The 18,389-nt window shown below is 43.4% G+C and overlaps 2 protein-coding genes across 3 annotated transcripts; both read left to right on the forward strand.

Annotated features, from left to right (window-relative positions):
* The first annotated feature begins 581 nt into the window (after positions 1 to 581).
* hnf4a (hepatocyte nuclear factor 4, alpha) lies at positions 582 to 12,081 on the forward strand. Of its 2 annotated transcripts, none has more exons than XM_048240736.1 (10): positions 582 to 766; positions 3,514 to 3,688; positions 4,155 to 4,249; positions 5,937 to 6,043; positions 6,369 to 6,524; positions 8,814 to 8,901; positions 9,122 to 9,274; positions 9,777 to 10,013; positions 10,310 to 10,432; positions 11,093 to 12,081. In XM_048240736.1, exons 1-10 carry the CDS (start codon positions 652 to 654, stop codon positions 11,233 to 11,235), a joined length of 1,392 nt encoding a protein of 463 aa, XP_048096693.1. In that variant the 5' UTR covers positions 582 to 651; the 3' UTR covers positions 11,236 to 12,081. The 2 variants fall into 2 exon arrangements, with proteins under 2 accessions (XP_048096693.1, XP_048096694.1); XM_048240737.1 differs by lacking the exon at positions 582 to 766 and adding an exon at positions 892 to 1,168.
* Positions 12,082 to 13,489: 1,408 nt separating this feature from the next.
* Positions 13,490 to 18,148, forward strand: ttpal (tocopherol (alpha) transfer protein-like). Its single transcript, XM_048240738.1, has 5 exons — positions 13,490 to 13,746; positions 14,096 to 14,561; positions 14,873 to 15,066; positions 15,567 to 15,677; positions 16,575 to 18,148. Exons 2-5 carry the CDS (start codon positions 14,111 to 14,113, stop codon positions 16,857 to 16,859), a joined length of 1,041 nt encoding a protein of 346 aa, XP_048096695.1. The 5' UTR covers positions 13,490 to 13,746; positions 14,096 to 14,110; the 3' UTR covers positions 16,860 to 18,148.
* Positions 18,149 to 18,389: the final 241 nt, after the last annotated feature.

The following is an 18,389-nucleotide window of genomic DNA, read 5'->3' on the forward strand; positions in this document are numbered from 1 at the left end:
CACTTAGCATAGCATACACGCACACACACACACACACACACACAAACAGTCTCTTTCTCTCTCTTTCTCTCTCTCTCTCCCTCACACACACACACACACACACACACACATATATATATATATATATATATATATATATATACACACACACACTCACGTAGCACAGTTAGGTGGTGAAGAGAGAGAACATGAATTGTGAGGAGAAATGTAAATAAGGAAAGAGATATAAAAAAACAAGGAGAAAGACTGATGAAGAAAGCATTGAGAAAAAGACATGGAGACAGAGAGAGACAGATTAGGAACGAGTGAAATCAGAGTTGTGCTACCTCTCTGAGAGGCTAGTGACAGAATCTGAGGAGACCTACTGGTTGATTTTTAACCCATCACAGCTCTCACAGCTCTGTCACACACACACACACACACACACACACACACACACACACACTCACACACACACACACTACCACCATCCCCTCATTCACAGCTCCTAGCTGTCCATCTCTCACACACATGGACACACACCCCTCCCCTTCCCTCCCCGCCCTCAGGAGTGTCTACCTTGCGGCGGGGGCGGGTCCAGGGCCCAGGGGTGGGGAGGCCCGGGGCCGAGCGGCGAGACTACTCTGGGCCGCTGTGCTGCGCTGGCTGAGAATGCGCTCGTCCCACGCACTAGCAGACATGGAGATGGCAGACTACAGCGAGGCTCTGGACCCGGCGTACACCACGCTGGAGTTTGAGAACATGCAGGTGCTCAGCATGGGCACAGGTGAGTCCCACACCTACTGTGGACCGGGGTCCGTGAACTTTGAGACCAACAGCGCCGGCTGTTAAATGACCGAACTCATAGGGACGAGTCCCAGGTCCCTGTCATTAAACTATCATAGTCAGTCAGTGACCTAGTTAGTCAGTCAGTCAGTTAGTTAGCCAGTCAGTCAGTTAGTTAGTTAGTTAGTTAAAATTCAGACTGGCATGTGAGCTCTTGCTGAGATTTGATGATGGGGATGCATCTCTTCATTTGTCGTTTTTGTGACTTATTAAGTCATCATACTAGCCGTTTGACAGAATCTCTATAAGGGGAGATAGATGCTTGTAGAGACATGGTGCTTATGGTTGTGAGTGACATGTTACAGCATGCTGCTGGTTGGATCTCAGGTGTTCTTTCGTTGAGGTGAGTTTACATGAAGAAACCCCATTTGTCTTTCATTTCTGACCGTTCCCACCGGGGCTGTCAGAGTAATGATAAGATGCCTGGGTTGGGTTTCCTTGACGTGTTTGACGGTGACATTGAGCTAGGGTAGGGGTCATGGAAATGGTTTGTTTCTTACTCTCCCATGTCTCTGTATGTGTGTGTGTGTGTGTGTGTGTGTGTGTGTGTGTGTGTGTGTGGGGGGGGGTTCTGTGTGTGACTGGATCCTCTCCTCATCTCAGTGGAGCTTGTGGTTGTTGGGTCCATCTGCAGTGCTGCCTGTGAGGCATCCTTTCCCCCCATGATGAGCCCTAGGAGGCAGCTGACTGGTGGAACAGGGTGGGAGGGTAGAGTGGTGAACTAGGCAGGCGCTCTGAGTAGGTGAAGGCCAGTGAGATTTCAGACTTGTCGTAGCACCACCATATACAAGATTCATTACACATTACGCAGGCTTGCTCTTCGGCTTGCTACACATGGGTCTTCCAGTGAGATCCCAGTTTTACTCCCAGAAATATGAGATCCTTTCATGTCTTGTCACAAGAAAATACTTTTCTTTTCTTTTTCTACGTGAGCTCAATCAGTGAAATTACAAGACAGGACATTTGTTCATCCTTGTGTCAGGGTCATCTTGACACATCATTCATGGTCATCTCAGTTGCTTTCGTTTTTTAATGTAAAATTACTGAATAGAGAAATCAGCAAAACAGTGTTAACGACTCACAGTTGACACGTCCTTCCTCCAGAGTTTCAGTTGATTTACACCAATTAATCATGTTGAAGATTTCATTCAGATGAGTCTTTTAGGTGTTGCACTTCACAGAACATAACATTTTCTTATTGGCTATAACTGGCAATGATTGTTAACACAAAGATTCTCAGAGGTGGATTCAGACTTTTTTTAGTCTTCAGAATTTTTAGTCCATGTTCAACTCTTAAAGTGCAGATGTGGATTTGATATCATTGTATTAGCTCTGGTTTATAATTTAGAGTATTTATCATTTCTTTTCTTTCTTTTTCTAACGGGTCTCCTGTGTAATGGAGGTTGTGATTTGCTCACTAATGTTTGCTCTGAATTGCCCCTGGATTACTGAGCAATCACTGTCTTTGAGGCCAAACGTTAACACTGAGGGCTTGTAAAACCTATTGATCTAGCAGTTGAATCTTGTTACCTCTGAAAACTAAGATTTCAAAAGATTGATTCATCTGACCTTTCCTCCACTGCCACTCCTTTGCAAATTACATCACATCTATATAGCTGTCTCTCAAATATCACAACTCCCTTCTTTACTATACAAATAGACTGGGTTTGGATTTTAGTCATAGGGGGTGAATATAATGTCTTTGATTGAAAGAGCACCACATATATTTGCATTTGGCAGACTTTTAACAAAAGGGAATTCAAAGTAAGATGGCAATGTCGATTTTACAACTATGAGATGAATGTCATGTCATTGATATGACAGATAGAAAGCAGTTGGGTTTACAAAGCCAGGTATGTTCAAGTCATGTCTAGGTAATTTACAGCTCAGCTCCTGAGAATCTCTCAGCTCAGAGTAGAACGACAATACAAATCCCAATTAGATCAAACTAGAGCAGTGTTTCTCAAACTTTTTCAGACCAGGGTCCACTTAACCAATAAAAAAAAAAAACATGGACCACCTAGCTAAAACAAAATAGTAGACATACTTCAACAGCATATTACACAATAGGCCTACTCACTGAACCACCTTGGTTATTGTCTTTGCACCATGCTTATTGTGTCAGAGGATTCATATGATTTAACATAGGCAGTCTTGCAGAACTGTTTGGATTCACATACAAGTTGGTTCAATATTGCAAACAACTCATCTATATTATATTTTACCACGTCTGCTCGCGGACCACTTGGGTTAGCATGCGGACCACCAGTGGTCCCCGGACCACACTAGAGGAATGTACAGAAACATCTGTGGTTTGTTCAGTACCACTGACAACAGAGGTTGTCTGTCTGATAAGACACATAGTAGAACGCCTCCACAACACGTTTGATGAGGTATTGTTTTTTTTAGCTATAGGGAATCTCAGTGATTTATTCAAAGACACTAACAGAATCTTTGACTCTGCATGTCATCTTTTCATTGATACTGTTGATTGATACAAGTACATTGCGTTAATGACAATAGATTGAATTGAATTAAATTAAATTGAATTGAATTGAATTGAACTGAACCTTACATTTGGGCCATTTCATGAACCTTATGTGAACTGGAACACCAGAGTTTCCCTGGTCCCATCGTTCCTGTGCTCTTGCACCTCAGACAACGGCTGACTGGCATTTGTCATTCCAGACTCCTCCCCTGCCGAGAGTGCCAATATGAACGCTGCTGGCCACCTGGGCGCTGGCTCGCTGTGTGCCATCTGTGGGGACCGGGCGACGGGCAAACACTACGGCGCGTCCAGCTGTGATGGCTGCAAGGGCTTCTTCAGACGCAGCGTCCGCAAGAACCACATGTACTCCTGCAGGTGAGGCCTGTCTCCTGAACCCTATAGACATACACGCATTACTGATGAGACCACACAGGCCTCTGCAAACTTCTAAACTCAGGGCCAACCCTCACACATTCGATGTGTGGGGAGGGATAGGTACAGCCTGCCAATCCTACAGTTGAAATAACAGATGAACTGTGCCTGCCTGTTTCTTTGGAAGAGCCTTCCCATGAGACTAAGTGAGATGAAAGACATTTATACTTGTGCGGGCTTGGGGACTCATAATCAGAGGTGTAAAAGTCCAGTTTCAGAAAGTCAAAGTCTCACCACATATTCGTTCCAACCAGCTGATTCTAATTGGCACAACTCGTAGGTAGAGCCAATAAATGGTAGGACTTTTTACTTTCTGAGGCTGGACTTTTACAATGCACAAGCTCACTAACAGCTCACAGTGCACCTCTTGGAGAGTAAAAGCATCTCTGTTTGCCTGTTCTGGCTCCAGGTTCAGCCGACAGTGCATAGTGGACAAGGACAAGAGGAACCAGTGCCGATACTGTCGATTGAAGAAATGCTTCAGGGCCGGCATGAAGAAGGAAGGTACGTATTCACTGATGCTGGGGAACATGCTGACACATCTGCACTGATAACACACACACACACACACACACACACACACACACACACTTCAGAGAGGGAGAGAGGCAGAGCATGTCAGAGTGGTGTAACAGACATATGCAGAACTGTACCCGCACATATATGTAACATATCCGCAGGCCCATACACACACACACACATACAAACACACACACACACACACACACACACACACACACACACACACGTGTGTATCTACACAAACATGCTCCCAGATTGGCTCATCGGTGCCGCATGTCAAGTGTGTTGCAAGAGCTTGGAGCTCTCGGAGGCCTTCATGTTAATGTTCACCAAAGCTTAGCTGGAGTCTCGCCGTGGATCTGCTGAGCAAACATATCAGAGGCATCATAAGCAGCGCTGATAAACTGCTCAACCTTGAGTTCCAGCTCACCTCAACCCCACAGCACTCCTCTCCTCCACTGCAACTCACACACTGACGCAAAGCACACCCAGAATGCCATACATGGAATTACTAGTCATTAAAGGAGAATTCCGGTGTGATATTGACCTAAAGTGTATTGAAACATGATACCGAGTGTGAACGTATGTGTCATAGCCCATCTCGGCTTGTCCCCTGCACTCCAAAATCTGGCGCTAGCTAGCCGATGCTACCAACAGCTTTTTCAATAGTGGTGCTTCGGCATCGGGCTAGCCATGCAAATAAATCACTGTTTTACACCCATTTACGAGGCTCAATGTATCTCCACACTTCATTGGTAGACTTCCGAGGGCCCTGACATTTAAAACGAGACATTGACAACTTTGAAAAAGCACTGGTAGTTTACTTACAAGGCGATTTATACAGACAGTATCTTCACGAAGTTTAGCGTTTGCAGCCATCTTGAATTTAGTCACGATAAGTCGAGCAACGAGTAAAAATGAACAGGTATGATAAGGGATCAGATTACAAAAATAATTCAGTGGAAATGCATGGATTCCAGTTTCTTCCAGTAGCAGCAACTGGAATCCATACATTTCCACTAAATTATTTTTGGAATCTGATCCCTTATCATACCTGTTCATTCATACTCGTCGCCGAATTTATCGTGACTAAATTCAAGATGGCTGCAAACGCTAAACTCTGTGAAGATACTGTCTGTATAAATCGCCTTGTAAGTAAACTACCAGTGCTTTTTCAAAGTTCTCAATGTCTCGCTTTAAATGTCAGGGCCCTCGAAGTCTACCAATGAAGTGTGGAGATACATTGAGCCTCGTGAAATGGGTGTAAAACAGTGATTTATTTGCATGGCTAGCCCGATGCCCGAAGCACCACTATTGAAAAAGCTGTTGGTAGCATCGGCTAACTAGCCAGATTTTGGAGTGCAGGGACAAGCCGAGATGGGCTATGAGACATAATGCTCACACTCGCATCATGTTTCAATACACTTTAGGTCAATATCACACCGGAATTCTCCTTTAAAGACCAATACAGCTATTATGTATTCATTTGCACACTCATATTTATATGTTGAGGGGAATACTTCTTCTCCTCAATGTTAAGTTTTGGTTGCCATGCCTTTATTTATTTGTTATGTCGGTGGCCTAACTGTTCAATTCATAATCTAATGAGATCTGGCTCACTTCTGTGGTGAAGCTTTTGTCCCCTAACTCCTATTTGGTGTTCTTGCAGCTGTACAGAACGAAAGAGACAGAATCAGCACGAGAAGGTCCAGTTATGAGGACAACAGCTTACCGTCCATCAATGCTCTCATCCAGGCAGACGTCCTGTCCAGACAGGTACTGCTCTTTCCAGTCAGACAGCGAGCTCTGCCACTCTAGAGATCTTAAGCTATCAAAGATATCACCACACAAGTGGTTGTTGAATACTACTTAGCTGCATTAACTTGATACTCAAAGAACCTACAGTTCCTGCACTATGTCTGTTGAGTAACACAAGTCATTGGTCATTAATCATTAATAATCATTAGTGATGAGTATGCTTTCACTGAAACTTGTGCCCCCTTAGCATTACACTAACAAGGATATGCATTAGAGTTTGTTTGATTTTTAACTCTAAACATGAAATGGTTATGTTATGTTGAAGGTGTTGACATATTTCCAGATATCGTCACCGGGGCCAATTCTAAATGGCGACATCAGGACAAAGAAGATAGCAGCAATTACAGATGTGTGCGAGTCGATGAAGCAGCAACTACTAGTGCTGGTGGAGTGGGCCAAATACATCCCCTCCTTCTGCGACCTGCCACTGGATGACCAGGTGGGTTTACACATGCACGCACACACACACACACACACACACACAGACACACACACCACACACACACGCACACGCACACACACAAACACACACACACACACAGTAATTTAGTGAAGGTTGAGGTCCAGCAGTAAAGAGGAGAGGAGAGTTTTGAGAGCACATTTCTTGAAAAAAAAAAATATATATATATATATATATATATATTATTGTATTATCCTTTAAAAACTGTTTGTTTGTACCCCCCTTATTTTACTGTTCGCGGTCAAATTTGACCGTACAGTTTTAATTGCTCTTATTTGTAGGAGTGCGTGTATGGAGATGTCTTAAGGGGCTATCACATTGTACCGCGGTATGCGCCATCCACCGCTAGGTTGCTCTTGGTTGTGGTAACGTCCCAAAGATTTTTGTTGTGCTTGCCGCTGGGCTCAGCGCAAAATACCAATGACTTACAGCGTGCCACGGTATAACCTGATTGAACTTTGACCGCGGTACACGCAAGGGCGGCAAAGTGGCAAAACTTTAACATAAATTAAAAATGTTTATGTGGATGTTGGTATGGTAGTCAGGGCACATACTCAACCATAGCGCTGGCATTTTGTAAAACTTCATGAAGCACACTCATGCACTTCACACAAACAGGTGCCCCTCTTCCATCCTTCCATCCACTGTTAATCACAGACACAGGGTGCCTCACTAATGCATCGCCTTTTCATGGGGGCCCTCATACAGGGGTCAACCTGACCTAAGGGTCCCTCATACAGCTCTTACTTTGAGCACACTTCCATTAGCATCACAGCAAGCCTTTTCACTTCTGGCATTATGTAGCGACAGGAGAAAGCAGTCACCCCACCTGGCCTCAAACCCCAGTACAAAACCTGCACTCTAATTGCATTTTATTTGTAGAGCACTTTATCATGTAGGATAGCGCAAAATACCAATGACTTACATGTACAGCGCGCCACGGTACAACCTGATTGAACTTGACCGCGGCACACGCAGGAGCGGCAAAGCAGCAAAATGCCGCTTGTGCTGCACTTTGCTGAGCGCAGCGGCAGACCAGTTTTTGCGCGCGCAAGCCATTGACTATAATGCATTTCATAGCGCATGTCGCGTGTAATGTGACTGGCCCTTTTCATCTCCTTGATGAAAATTATACTCTTTCGCATTCATTTCCTATGGCGGTCATTTTTAACCGTAAACAAAAAAAGTGTGAACAAGTTGAATAAATCACTCAAAATTCAAAGAAATTAGTCACAATAAATTTCATGTGTTCAAATGCCCTTTGTGAAGGATATCATAAGGTCTTGAGGCAATTTGATGAAAAATGCCATATTTATGGTACAGGGAATGTATAAATCGATCATTTTTGACCAGAACAGTGTTAGAAGGTTATAATACAATAATATATACTGACAGCGTATAGAACATATAGATGACCAGTTCTGGTCAGACATTTCTAGTTTAGACAGTGCACAAAAGACCTACTTTTTCCATGAGTCGATGATCATGTTTCCTGTGTTCAGTGTGAATATGGCTTTATGCCCATGGTGAAGCATAAGCCCATTTTCTGAAATCCATCCTGACAGTGTGTGAATGTGTCCACATGGGCTGTGTGTTTGTTTGAGCTGGTGATGACTAAGTAAGAGAGGTTAATGTGTTGATGCTCGTGGTTCGGAAGTGATGAGCTGTGCAGAGAGGTTTTCACTTAGTGAGAAAAACACACACACACACACACACACAATCATTAACATTGCCATCTCCTCTGTCTGGTCACTCATTTGTGGATGTTAGGTGAATGGGTCTTCACTTTTAACAGACACACACACACTTGCAGACATTGTAGCATGCAGTATGATATTCTCACAGCAAGCTCACGTTTCTCTTGCATACTGTCTAGCATGCAATATTACACACTCACATACAGAGACTCTTAGGGCAGACACTGTGGGAACAAAAATGCAATGAAAATGTCAGAAGGCCCCTAAAACCTAAACCGAAGTCTGTGTGTATGTGCATTCATACATACAGCATTCATACATACAGCATACGGATTCAGATGGTCTTGTGCAACAAAGGTGTTCACAAGCCATGAAAATAAGTCACCAGCTAGTGCTAGCATGCCAATCAGTGTAATTACATGAAAACCAATAATTGCTGGTGAAAGTCAACGCACACATCTGCAATGATTTCTCATTTCACACAGGAGCTGTAACTGCAAAATGATTCAATGTGACTGTAGATATCTGTGGTTACTGTGTTAAATGGTGGGTGTTTGTGTGTGTGTTTCAGGTAGCCCTTTTGCGAGCTCACGCTGGGGAACATCTCCTCTTAGGTGTAGCTAAGCGCTCAATACTGTACAAAGACTTGCTCCTATTAGGTAAGGCATGATAAGTCTGTTCTCCTTTGAGAGTACAATGTCCTCTGTCTGTTCTTGTGGAGTGTATTGGATATTAATTTTACAGTGTCCTTGGGCACTTGATAAATGGCTTAACACATACCATTTATCAACATTTCTGACCATCATACTTTATATTGCACAGCCCACTACTTGTTTGACTACATGTACATACTCAGTGGTCTCTCTCTGCTTATAACAGGAAATGATCACATAATCCCACGGAATTGTCCGGAGTTGGAAGTGAGTCGTGTGGCAGTGAGAATTCTGGATGAACTGGTCCTACCTTTCCAGGAACTCCAGATAGATGATAATGAATATGCTTGCCTAAAAGCTATTGTATTCTTCGATCCAGGTATTGACTCACTGCCAATGTCTTAACATGTATAAACTGGTAGCAGTCTATAGTGATAGTTATTTACTTACTGGTTATCTCACTGACCCTATGGTTACCCTATTGTTACTCTTACTCACTTTGAACTCATTATAGTCTCAGTCTCTGCTCTCCTTTTTCATCAAATGCTAAATAGCTCAGTTTCCAGTGGATTTCATTTGGCAAAATTACCTGCCGGCAAAAGTATTCATCATATACTTAGTTACATTACATTTAGCAGACACTTCTTGACCAAAGTGACTTACATATGTCAGCTATATTACAAGGGATCACATTGTCCCCGGAGCAACTTGGGGTTAAGTGCCTTGCTCAAGGGCACAACGGTGGAAGCCGGGAATTGAACCGACAACTTTCAGGCTACTGCACGCTAGCCCAGCTCCTTAACCACTACACTACTACCGCCCCATACTTATGATGTATGTACATATACTTATGATGCTGTCTTCTCCCTACCATCCTGCAGATGCCAAGGGGCTGAGTGACCCGGGGAAGATCAAGCGTATGCGCTACCAGGTGCAGGTGAGCCTGGAGGACTACATCAATGACCGGCAGTACGACTCCAGGGGACGCTTTGGCGAGCTGCTGCTGCTGCTGCCCACTCTGCAGAGCATCACCTGGCAGATGATCGAGCAGATCCAGTTTGTCAAGCTCTTCGGCATGGCCAAGATCGACAACCTGCTGCAGGAGATGCTGCTGGGAGGTGAGAACATGACATTTCCCTGAATCTTAATTATCATTATGATTTCTGATCTATGTACCGTCGGGTTTACATTTGATTTGGATTTAAGTAGAGTAATCATGAGTCATCATTTTTATTTTTAAACTCAATATTCTGGACAGTTAAATTCTGCACAGGAAGGCTCTTTCAATAATGCAAATGTTTTGAAGAATCTGTTAAATGTTTTTTTGTAGGGATCTTTCCATACAAAGGTACAATTTTGCAAATGCATGCAGTATATTACTCTAGTAATAACAGCGTCCATGTTTTTCCTGCAGGCTCTGCGAATGAGGCTCCCCACGCCCACCACTCTCTTCACCCTCATCTGGTGCAGGAGCACCTCAGCAACAACGTCATTGTCACCACTAACATGGCCACTCCAATCCACAACGGCCAAATCTGTGAGTGAAAAAAAAAATTCTCAAACATCTCCATAGGACTATCAACTTATGACTCTCAGGCATTTTGGAGAATCAGTATCAGCAATGCAACATTTCAATGTTGTGCCAACGTTTCTGGGATACCTTCAATATTTTTAGAGGAAGTGCCAATGCAAATTAAAATAACTTGACAATGTAAGAAAAATTAAACATAATTACAACATATTGTAACGCTTCATAGTAACTTACAGTAATGTTACATGGAGTCTCAATGAAGGCCAGTGAAACCCTTTTTTGACGGCAGTGGCGCTGATTAAGCCTCTCTCCGACCGGTGAGTGTGGGCTGGCGGTCAGGTAGCAGAAGGGACAAACAGCCCGCATGCGGGAATAATCCGGGAATGGACTTCCCAGTGCATAATCAGGCTTACATGGTCAAAGAAAGCTACTGTTATTCTTTCTTAACCTTTCTAATGCCTTCAGAAATTTCATAAGAGGTCTTTATTTCACACTCACCAAAAGGTTCTTTCTTCCCTGTAGTTGTTGTCCCACGTGCAAAAAAAAAAAAGCTGAATGTTTTTCATTTGTCCAGGTAATAATGTGCATGTGTGTGTGTGTGTGTGTGTTTGAGGCCTTTCTCTGCCGTGGTCACAACTGATGTCTTTTCTTGGTTCTCTCATACAGCCACTCCGGAAACTCCAATACCCTCACCCCCAGCAACATCTGGCTCCGAACACTACAAATTGGCTCAGGGTGTCATAGCAACGGTGGCCAAGCCACCCAGCTCGATCCCTCAACCCACCATCACTAAGCAAGAAGCCATTTAGCTTGCACGTTAACACAGACAGAATACATATGGTTTTCCACCTCAGAGAAATTTGTAATGTATTTGTTTCCTTTGCTCCTATTGTCGGGAATAGCTCTAACATGATAATGTTGTGAAATATTCAAGGACATATTTTTTTTGTGAATTTTACGGACTTTGAGGGGTTAACAAAACTCTTATACAATCACACACACATAAACATACACACACTCACATTAAATGTAAAATGCCTTAGGAAAAAATGGATTATGTGTAATTATACTAAGTACATGAATGTTACAGTCATCAGGCCATTAGAGGAGCTGGGTACTGTATAGTATTTAAGTGAGTCAAACCTAGAACCTATCTAATTCAGGCCAGTAACATGGAATAAACAATAGTTTCTTGTGAGAATTCATCTTGCCCGAAGCTTTGTGACAGCTTGTGTTGCCTTTCCAATCTAACTGCAGTTTTCATGCATGTTTGTTTGTTTTCGAATGTCAATATAAACACACAATGCATTTTGTATAACAGTCTTCTCCAAGCATCATATTAGCCAAATGTAAATATCATGTATATTAACTGGATTGGTTCATAGACATTAGAGCACTTTGTGATGAGCAGAGGCTCCCTGTGAGATCTGACAACTGAAGAAGTCCCTTTATTTTCACTTTCAGAAATGTCAGATAAAAGTTGTTTGTTCTGTAGATGTGTAGACATATTCTGTTGGCTATTAGATACTGACAGGTGCAATGTTAACTAATTTTGCAAACTGTAAAACCTCTGGAAAAGTGCCTTTGGAAACCACACTGCTATACCTGACCTTGAAATGTGAAATGAAAATTAAAATGTCAAGGTTTTATTTTTACACAAATGTTTCTGTTTCATCTCTCTCTCTCTCTCTCTCTCTCACACACACACACACACACACACACACTTTTCCTGCTTCAGTCCCACTCAATAATTGATAGTTTATGGGTTCATTAATAATCTTGATCAAAATCAGCTACAAGCTAATTGACCCTTTCAAATGTTAATGATTAATACACTGGTATTACACGTGATTCGTATAGTTCTTGAATAGCCTACATCTCGGCCCTTTATTCCAAGTGGGATATTGATTTCATCTCTACCCTGGAGGAATGGGGCTAGTGGCGGCCATGCTCCTGGGAGCACCGCCTGTTATCTCTGAGAGCACTTTGTGCAATCCCTATTTGTCTAGTAAATATTGGATGTCCAGGCACTGGAGGCATTCGTAAATGGTTGAACTGAATGAGCAAAACAGAGATGACATCGGTCATGGCTTCAGAGGCCAGCCACACTGAGATGACAGCACTGTCACGTGAGAGATGGAAGAAGGTCAGTGGACGTATCTGATACCATGATGAATCATTCAGACCTGATGTAATAACCTGAATCATTAAAACTTGATCAAACGAGTGATTTACTTATTCATCTGATTCTACAGGTTAGGTTTATGTGACTTCGAGAGGTTTCTCTTTGCCCCAGGTCTAGGCAGAGTCATCTTTAAAAACAGGCTAATCTTCCCTCTGGTTGTAAAATGTGAGAGCCTCAAAAACATGATAATAAAGCTGTGGGGACGTGGCAGAGTATGGTCAAGGATATTTTGTGCAAGGGCGTGCAATCTAGCTCACTGATAAAACGCCATAAAACAATTCCTGATAGTCCTGTAATTTTCTAAGGCGCCTGACTTCAAAGTTGTCAAGGGCCTGGGCCTGTGGAGAGGAAAGAGATGTTGTTCCCAGTCATATATTAATGGATTATAGGACCAGCAGGTAAACTGGAATCACCGACTCAATCATCCGGTGAAATCATATCCGTTTTTATTTCGCTCTGTTCCAGGCGTCCTATTCTGCACTTGACAGGTTACAAGCTGACATGATGATACCATTGTTATCTGACACCAAAGTAGGTTACACCAAAGTCAGTCACTATTTCATATCATAAACTGAGAGGGTTTCGCTTAGACTACACCTATTGGAATACCAATACCGCCACCTAGTGTCAATTTAGCATTCAGGCTATGACAAAATTATGGCCAAAGTGAAAGCCAAATCTTATCACATCTTAGGAAAGATTATATTCTAGTAAAAGACAATACAGCTTCACGGCACCAGCACGTTATTGTTGTTAAAGTAAAAATAGAGTAGGCCCCCTTTAAAAAATTTGGGATTCCCTGAAGAGGGTCAAAAGAGCTGTTCCCTAGGCCCTTGTGATAAAATGACGCTATTTGTCACGTGACGTGCCCCCGAACAGCCAATGGGCAAAGGCTTTAGCTTTATTCCCGGAAGTCCCTATTGGTGACTGTATCGTTTGTTTTCTCTTCCCAAATTAGGTTTATCGAGAAAATCAAGTCCCTTTCTATAAACATGTATTTAATCGACAGGGTATATAATTTCTGTTCGGTGTCCTGTGTATGAACGATTTGATGTTTATGAAAGAGACAGCGTGCCACTGGTACTGAGAATCTGTTATCGACATCAGCGGTCACTGGACAGATTCTTGCAAGAAGGTGAGAGAGACAGGAGCCAGCCAGCCAGCTAACCACTAAAATAATCTGTCTTCCCAGTTAACCCTAAGAATGCTTTTAAACCAAACAGTACTTTAAATGACCAACGTACAGTATATGACTTTACCATATTGTCGTTAAATGTACTGCGTTGGCAGACACAACACCCCTCTTGTTTGACATAAAGCTAAATTCTGACTGAATGGCCTGCATGGCTGTTGTTTTACTTTGCAGGCTGTTGTTGAGATATGCATTGTTTCTGTTTATTCACTTCTACGGGGATTCTGAGAATGAGGTAAAAATCAGTAGGCTACAGTTTAAGTCTGCCTGATGTATCTTTTTTAAATTTCAGATTCATAGTGAGGTCATGGCTGAAGGCAGTGGTATGGAGGGAACCCCGACCACAGGGGTAGACTTACCACAGCCCACTAATGGAGGGTTCCCCGGTCCACCTCCCCCAATTTACTCTTGCACGTTGAATCCTGCCCTGGAGGCCAAGGCTCGTGAGGAGTTGCAGGAGAAGCCCGAGTGGCGTTTGCGTGACGTACAGGCGCTGCGGGACATGGTGCTGAAGGAACACCCACACCTGCGCACGCGTCTGGACGATGCATTCCTGCTGCGTTTCTTGCGCGCCAGAAAGTTTGATTATGACCGTGCTCTCCAGTTGCTGCTGAACTATCACGCCAGCCGACGGGCCTGGCCCGAGGTTTTCCATGACCTCCGGCCCTCTACGGTTAAGCACGTGTTGGAGCGAGGCGTCCTAACAGTGTTGCCCCAGTCAGACAACCATGGGCGCTACATTCTATGTCTCAGGCCAGGTGAGACTGCACCTATTTTTTGTTTGTTTGTATGTTTGCTTATGTTGGTGTTGTTGGTGTGCTTATCTTTTCATGGAGAAGTTTTACACAGACTGTGCTCAACACTCAGTTCCTCTACTCACCTATCAAGTCTTATCACCATGATCTCCTCCTGTCTGATGATTGACTGAACTGTCTGGTGTCTGAAATGTCACCTGCTTGTCAAGTCTCCCACTGATGTTATCCTGCAATATTGAAAGCTAATTTGTTCTTAACAATGCTGATTGTTAAGTTAATAATAGTAATGGGTTTACTCACACACTCTTGTACAGGGAAGTGGAGGCAAAATGATTACCCGTTTGTGGACAACATCCGGGCGATCTACCTGACACTTGAGAAGCTGATCGAGGCAGAGCAGACCCAGGTGAATGGTCTGGTGATCCTCGTGGACTACAGTGGCGTGGGGCTGTCCCAGGCATCCAACCCTGGACCGTTCCTGGCCAAGAAGGTGGTAGGAATCCTGCAGGTGCGCTTGCTGTTCTCATCATATGTCTACATGCTTCATATCAAATGCACATTTCCCCGTCCGGTTTTCATCTTTTGTCCATTTTGTTTACATAATAACTTAGTGCAGTCTTCGCAGGCTAACTAGAATATTATTCAACTTATATTTCTGCCCAATATGTTTATTCTATATAATATATTACTAAAAGTTTAATTTTGCATGGCTTAGGATGCGCCAGGCACTGTCTACCATAACATTAAAATTAATGCAACACAGCTTCAGCTGGAAATATACAACCGGATTTCTGAATACTGAAGTGTCATGGCGATGCCCATTGTTGGCTCAGGAATATTGTGGATACATACACATATTGAATGTTAAAGTTAAAGTTGATTGGGACTGACTGCTTTTCATGCGGTGATGCTGCCGCTCCACCATCTCCGCTGTGTCCAAGTGTGAATATCTATCTGCTCTCCTCGTTTCCTTGTTCACTTTGTCATCCTTCTTCTCCCTTCTCTCAGGATGGTTTTCCTATCAGAATAAAAGCTGTGAACATCATCAATGAGCCACGCATCTTTAAGGGAATATTTGCCATTATTAAGCCCTTCCTAAAGGAGAAGATGGCTGAGAGGGTAAGCAATCTGTGTGTGACAATGTCCAATGCTACAGATCAGAGAATGACGGGAGTCACATGTTAGGCCCTCACAACATGCATAATCACTTAGGCGGGGATCACATCAGCCAGCGGCAAGCAGCAAACGTAACACAACGCTCAGACCATAATGAGTTCTATCTCGTTCCTAAGCAACACAAATGGTTTGTCAATTGAATATGCTTGCGTTGCGCTTTGAAAGTTGAACCAAGTTCAACGCTCCTCAGTTTGTTCAACGCTAGCGTTACGCCAGCGTTGCCACCGTTCTGCTGCTGAACCATAGACAACAATAGGAAACCTGCCGCTTGCGGCCTGGCTAATGTGACCCCCGCCTTAATGTGGACCCCAGATCTTTGTGTTTATGATTTAGGCTTTTAGGGTGGCCGAATAGCGATAACTAAATTCTGTGTTAGTCTCTGAGGGTTTTAGTTAGCAATAGTATATGTAGGGACAACATTCATAGGAGTAAGATCTATAGCTTCCAAGTGTGTTACAGTGCTTTTAGAAATCAGCTTGTGGTAAGCACATGAATATTAACTTAAAGCTTGCTGCTGTTATAGTCTTTTCATGAACTCTTGATGTGAGCGTACAACACAGCAATATTAGAGGAGGATATTACAACAAAGCTTTAACTTCTATGTTGGCCCCTACCACATCAGTCAACACAGAGACCCACCATCATTAACATCATAATGTGTGATGTCTACTGCTGTCCATGTATGAATGTGCAGCAGGGATGAGCACACTGTACCAAAACCAACTTCCACCGGCCTTGGTTGGGTGTATTAAACTATTCTATCCATCTCTCTCTCTCTCTCTCTCTCTCTGTCTCTCTCTATTTCTCTTTCTCTCTCTCTCTCTCCCTCCTCCCATGCAGTATGTCCTTCACGGTTCGGACCTGTCCTCCCTACACCGAAGCATCCCGCGTTCGGTGCTACCCGAGCAGTACGGCGGCGTGGCCGGCCAGCTAGACATGGCGGTGTGGACCCAGACGCTGCTGGATGCCGAGGAGAACTTTGTGGTGGAGTTCTGTCAGCCTGAGCCGCTGGAGGATGGCGTGCTGCCGGACTCCATGCTGTTTGACGGCGAGCACAGCGGCAGTGGCGCTCATGGAGAGGACACGTTCAGGAGCCTGCGCTCGCAGCTCTACTACTGTTACTGACCACCGCACTGACTGCTGCGGACCTCCACACTGCTCATCACGTCAGCCATGACAGATGGCTTCGCTGCTCCCATTAGTGATTGCTCTGCCATTACTGCCCGCAGTGACTGACCACACACTTATGGCACTCCTCTGTCCTACTGACTTACATCACTACTGACCGCTGTTATTTGCTTCCATTCCGCTAACCACTGTTCTTGCTCTAATGGTTTCATTACTGCTGGGCCCTCCTGCTCACCCGCTGTTGGAAACCTTGCTACTGAACGATGTGTTGACGAATGCTCTCTGTTCACCCCAGACATTGATTTGAGAGAGAACGACGTTAATTCTTATATGATGGGAATTTTGAAATGTATGTTTTATGTCCTGAGTTATATTTTTGTGTAATTTGCAATTATGTCAATTTACTCTGAGGTGGTCTTGCCAAAGTCTATAGCCATTTCTGAATATGAGTTGTGAGGTGGAAGTTAAAGGGAGACTATTTAATAATGTTGCTTTATCTTGCGTTAGCCACTCATTTTGTTTGACACCCAAAGATGGTTTGCCTTAATCGGAGATGGGGCTAGTGTAGTTGAGCATCCAGTATCTTATGAATGGGAGGACGGGCAGCAGTCTGGATATCTACCAGTCTTCACTTGGGTGGTCTACACTAAAGATTAATTTGTTCCTCTCCATGCTTTTCTTGCATACCCATTCAGTCTTAATACAAATAGCCAAACTGTATGTGAATTGCTCTTAGATGTATAGATGTATGTATACTAGATGTATAGCCAGTGCAGTGAAAGCATCTGCATTGTATGGATGTAAGTGTATGTATCTCACTGTAAACGCTGTTACCCGCCACATGTGCACACACAAATACCACTCTGTCCAGTCAGCTAAGGTATTGTTATAGAGCTGGAACTGACCTCTACAGACATCACCAAGCACTGGCTGTGAGTCTTCCATCTTGATCATATCACATGCTTCAAACAAACATTGTGGTCATTTAAAACCTGCCATTTTGTTATCTCTTTCCCCTTTTGCCAAAAAGAGAGATAAAAACATGAAAGGGACATTTAATTTAGTATTTGTACAGATCCACCTCTATAGTTAACTTTGATTTTCCATGTTTTCACATTGTTCATGATCCCTGGCAGGATTTTTTTTATTATAATAACCAGGTAGCTTCTGTCCATTGAGATGTGGACAGGCATATATTTCAAATTAGTGTATGTGGGTTGCTTCTCAAAAACATCACCAGAAACAGCCTGGATACCTTAATAAAGCGTTGGCTTTGTGTACTGGAATGTGGCATATAACTGGTTCCGTGTCCTGATGAGTTAAAAGACATTCCCCGCAAATTAGAACGTCTGTGTTACCGCAATAATCTGTATCTCCCCTAGAGGGAGTCATTGTACAGGTTCAGACATTACGTAGTCATTGCTACCCAGGCTCGCTAATTATGGCCTATATCATCCCTCGTATTATTGGCACAACTAAAGAAAGAACATAGCATGTCAACTCCCAAATTCTGTATAAAAGTATGGC

This window comes from Alosa alosa, chromosome 4 (genome assembly GCF_017589495.1).
Source record: "Alosa alosa isolate M-15738 ecotype Scorff River chromosome 4, AALO_Geno_1.1, whole genome shotgun sequence".
NCBI classification, from domain to species: domain Eukaryota; kingdom Metazoa; phylum Chordata; class Actinopteri; order Clupeiformes; family Clupeidae; genus Alosa; species Alosa alosa.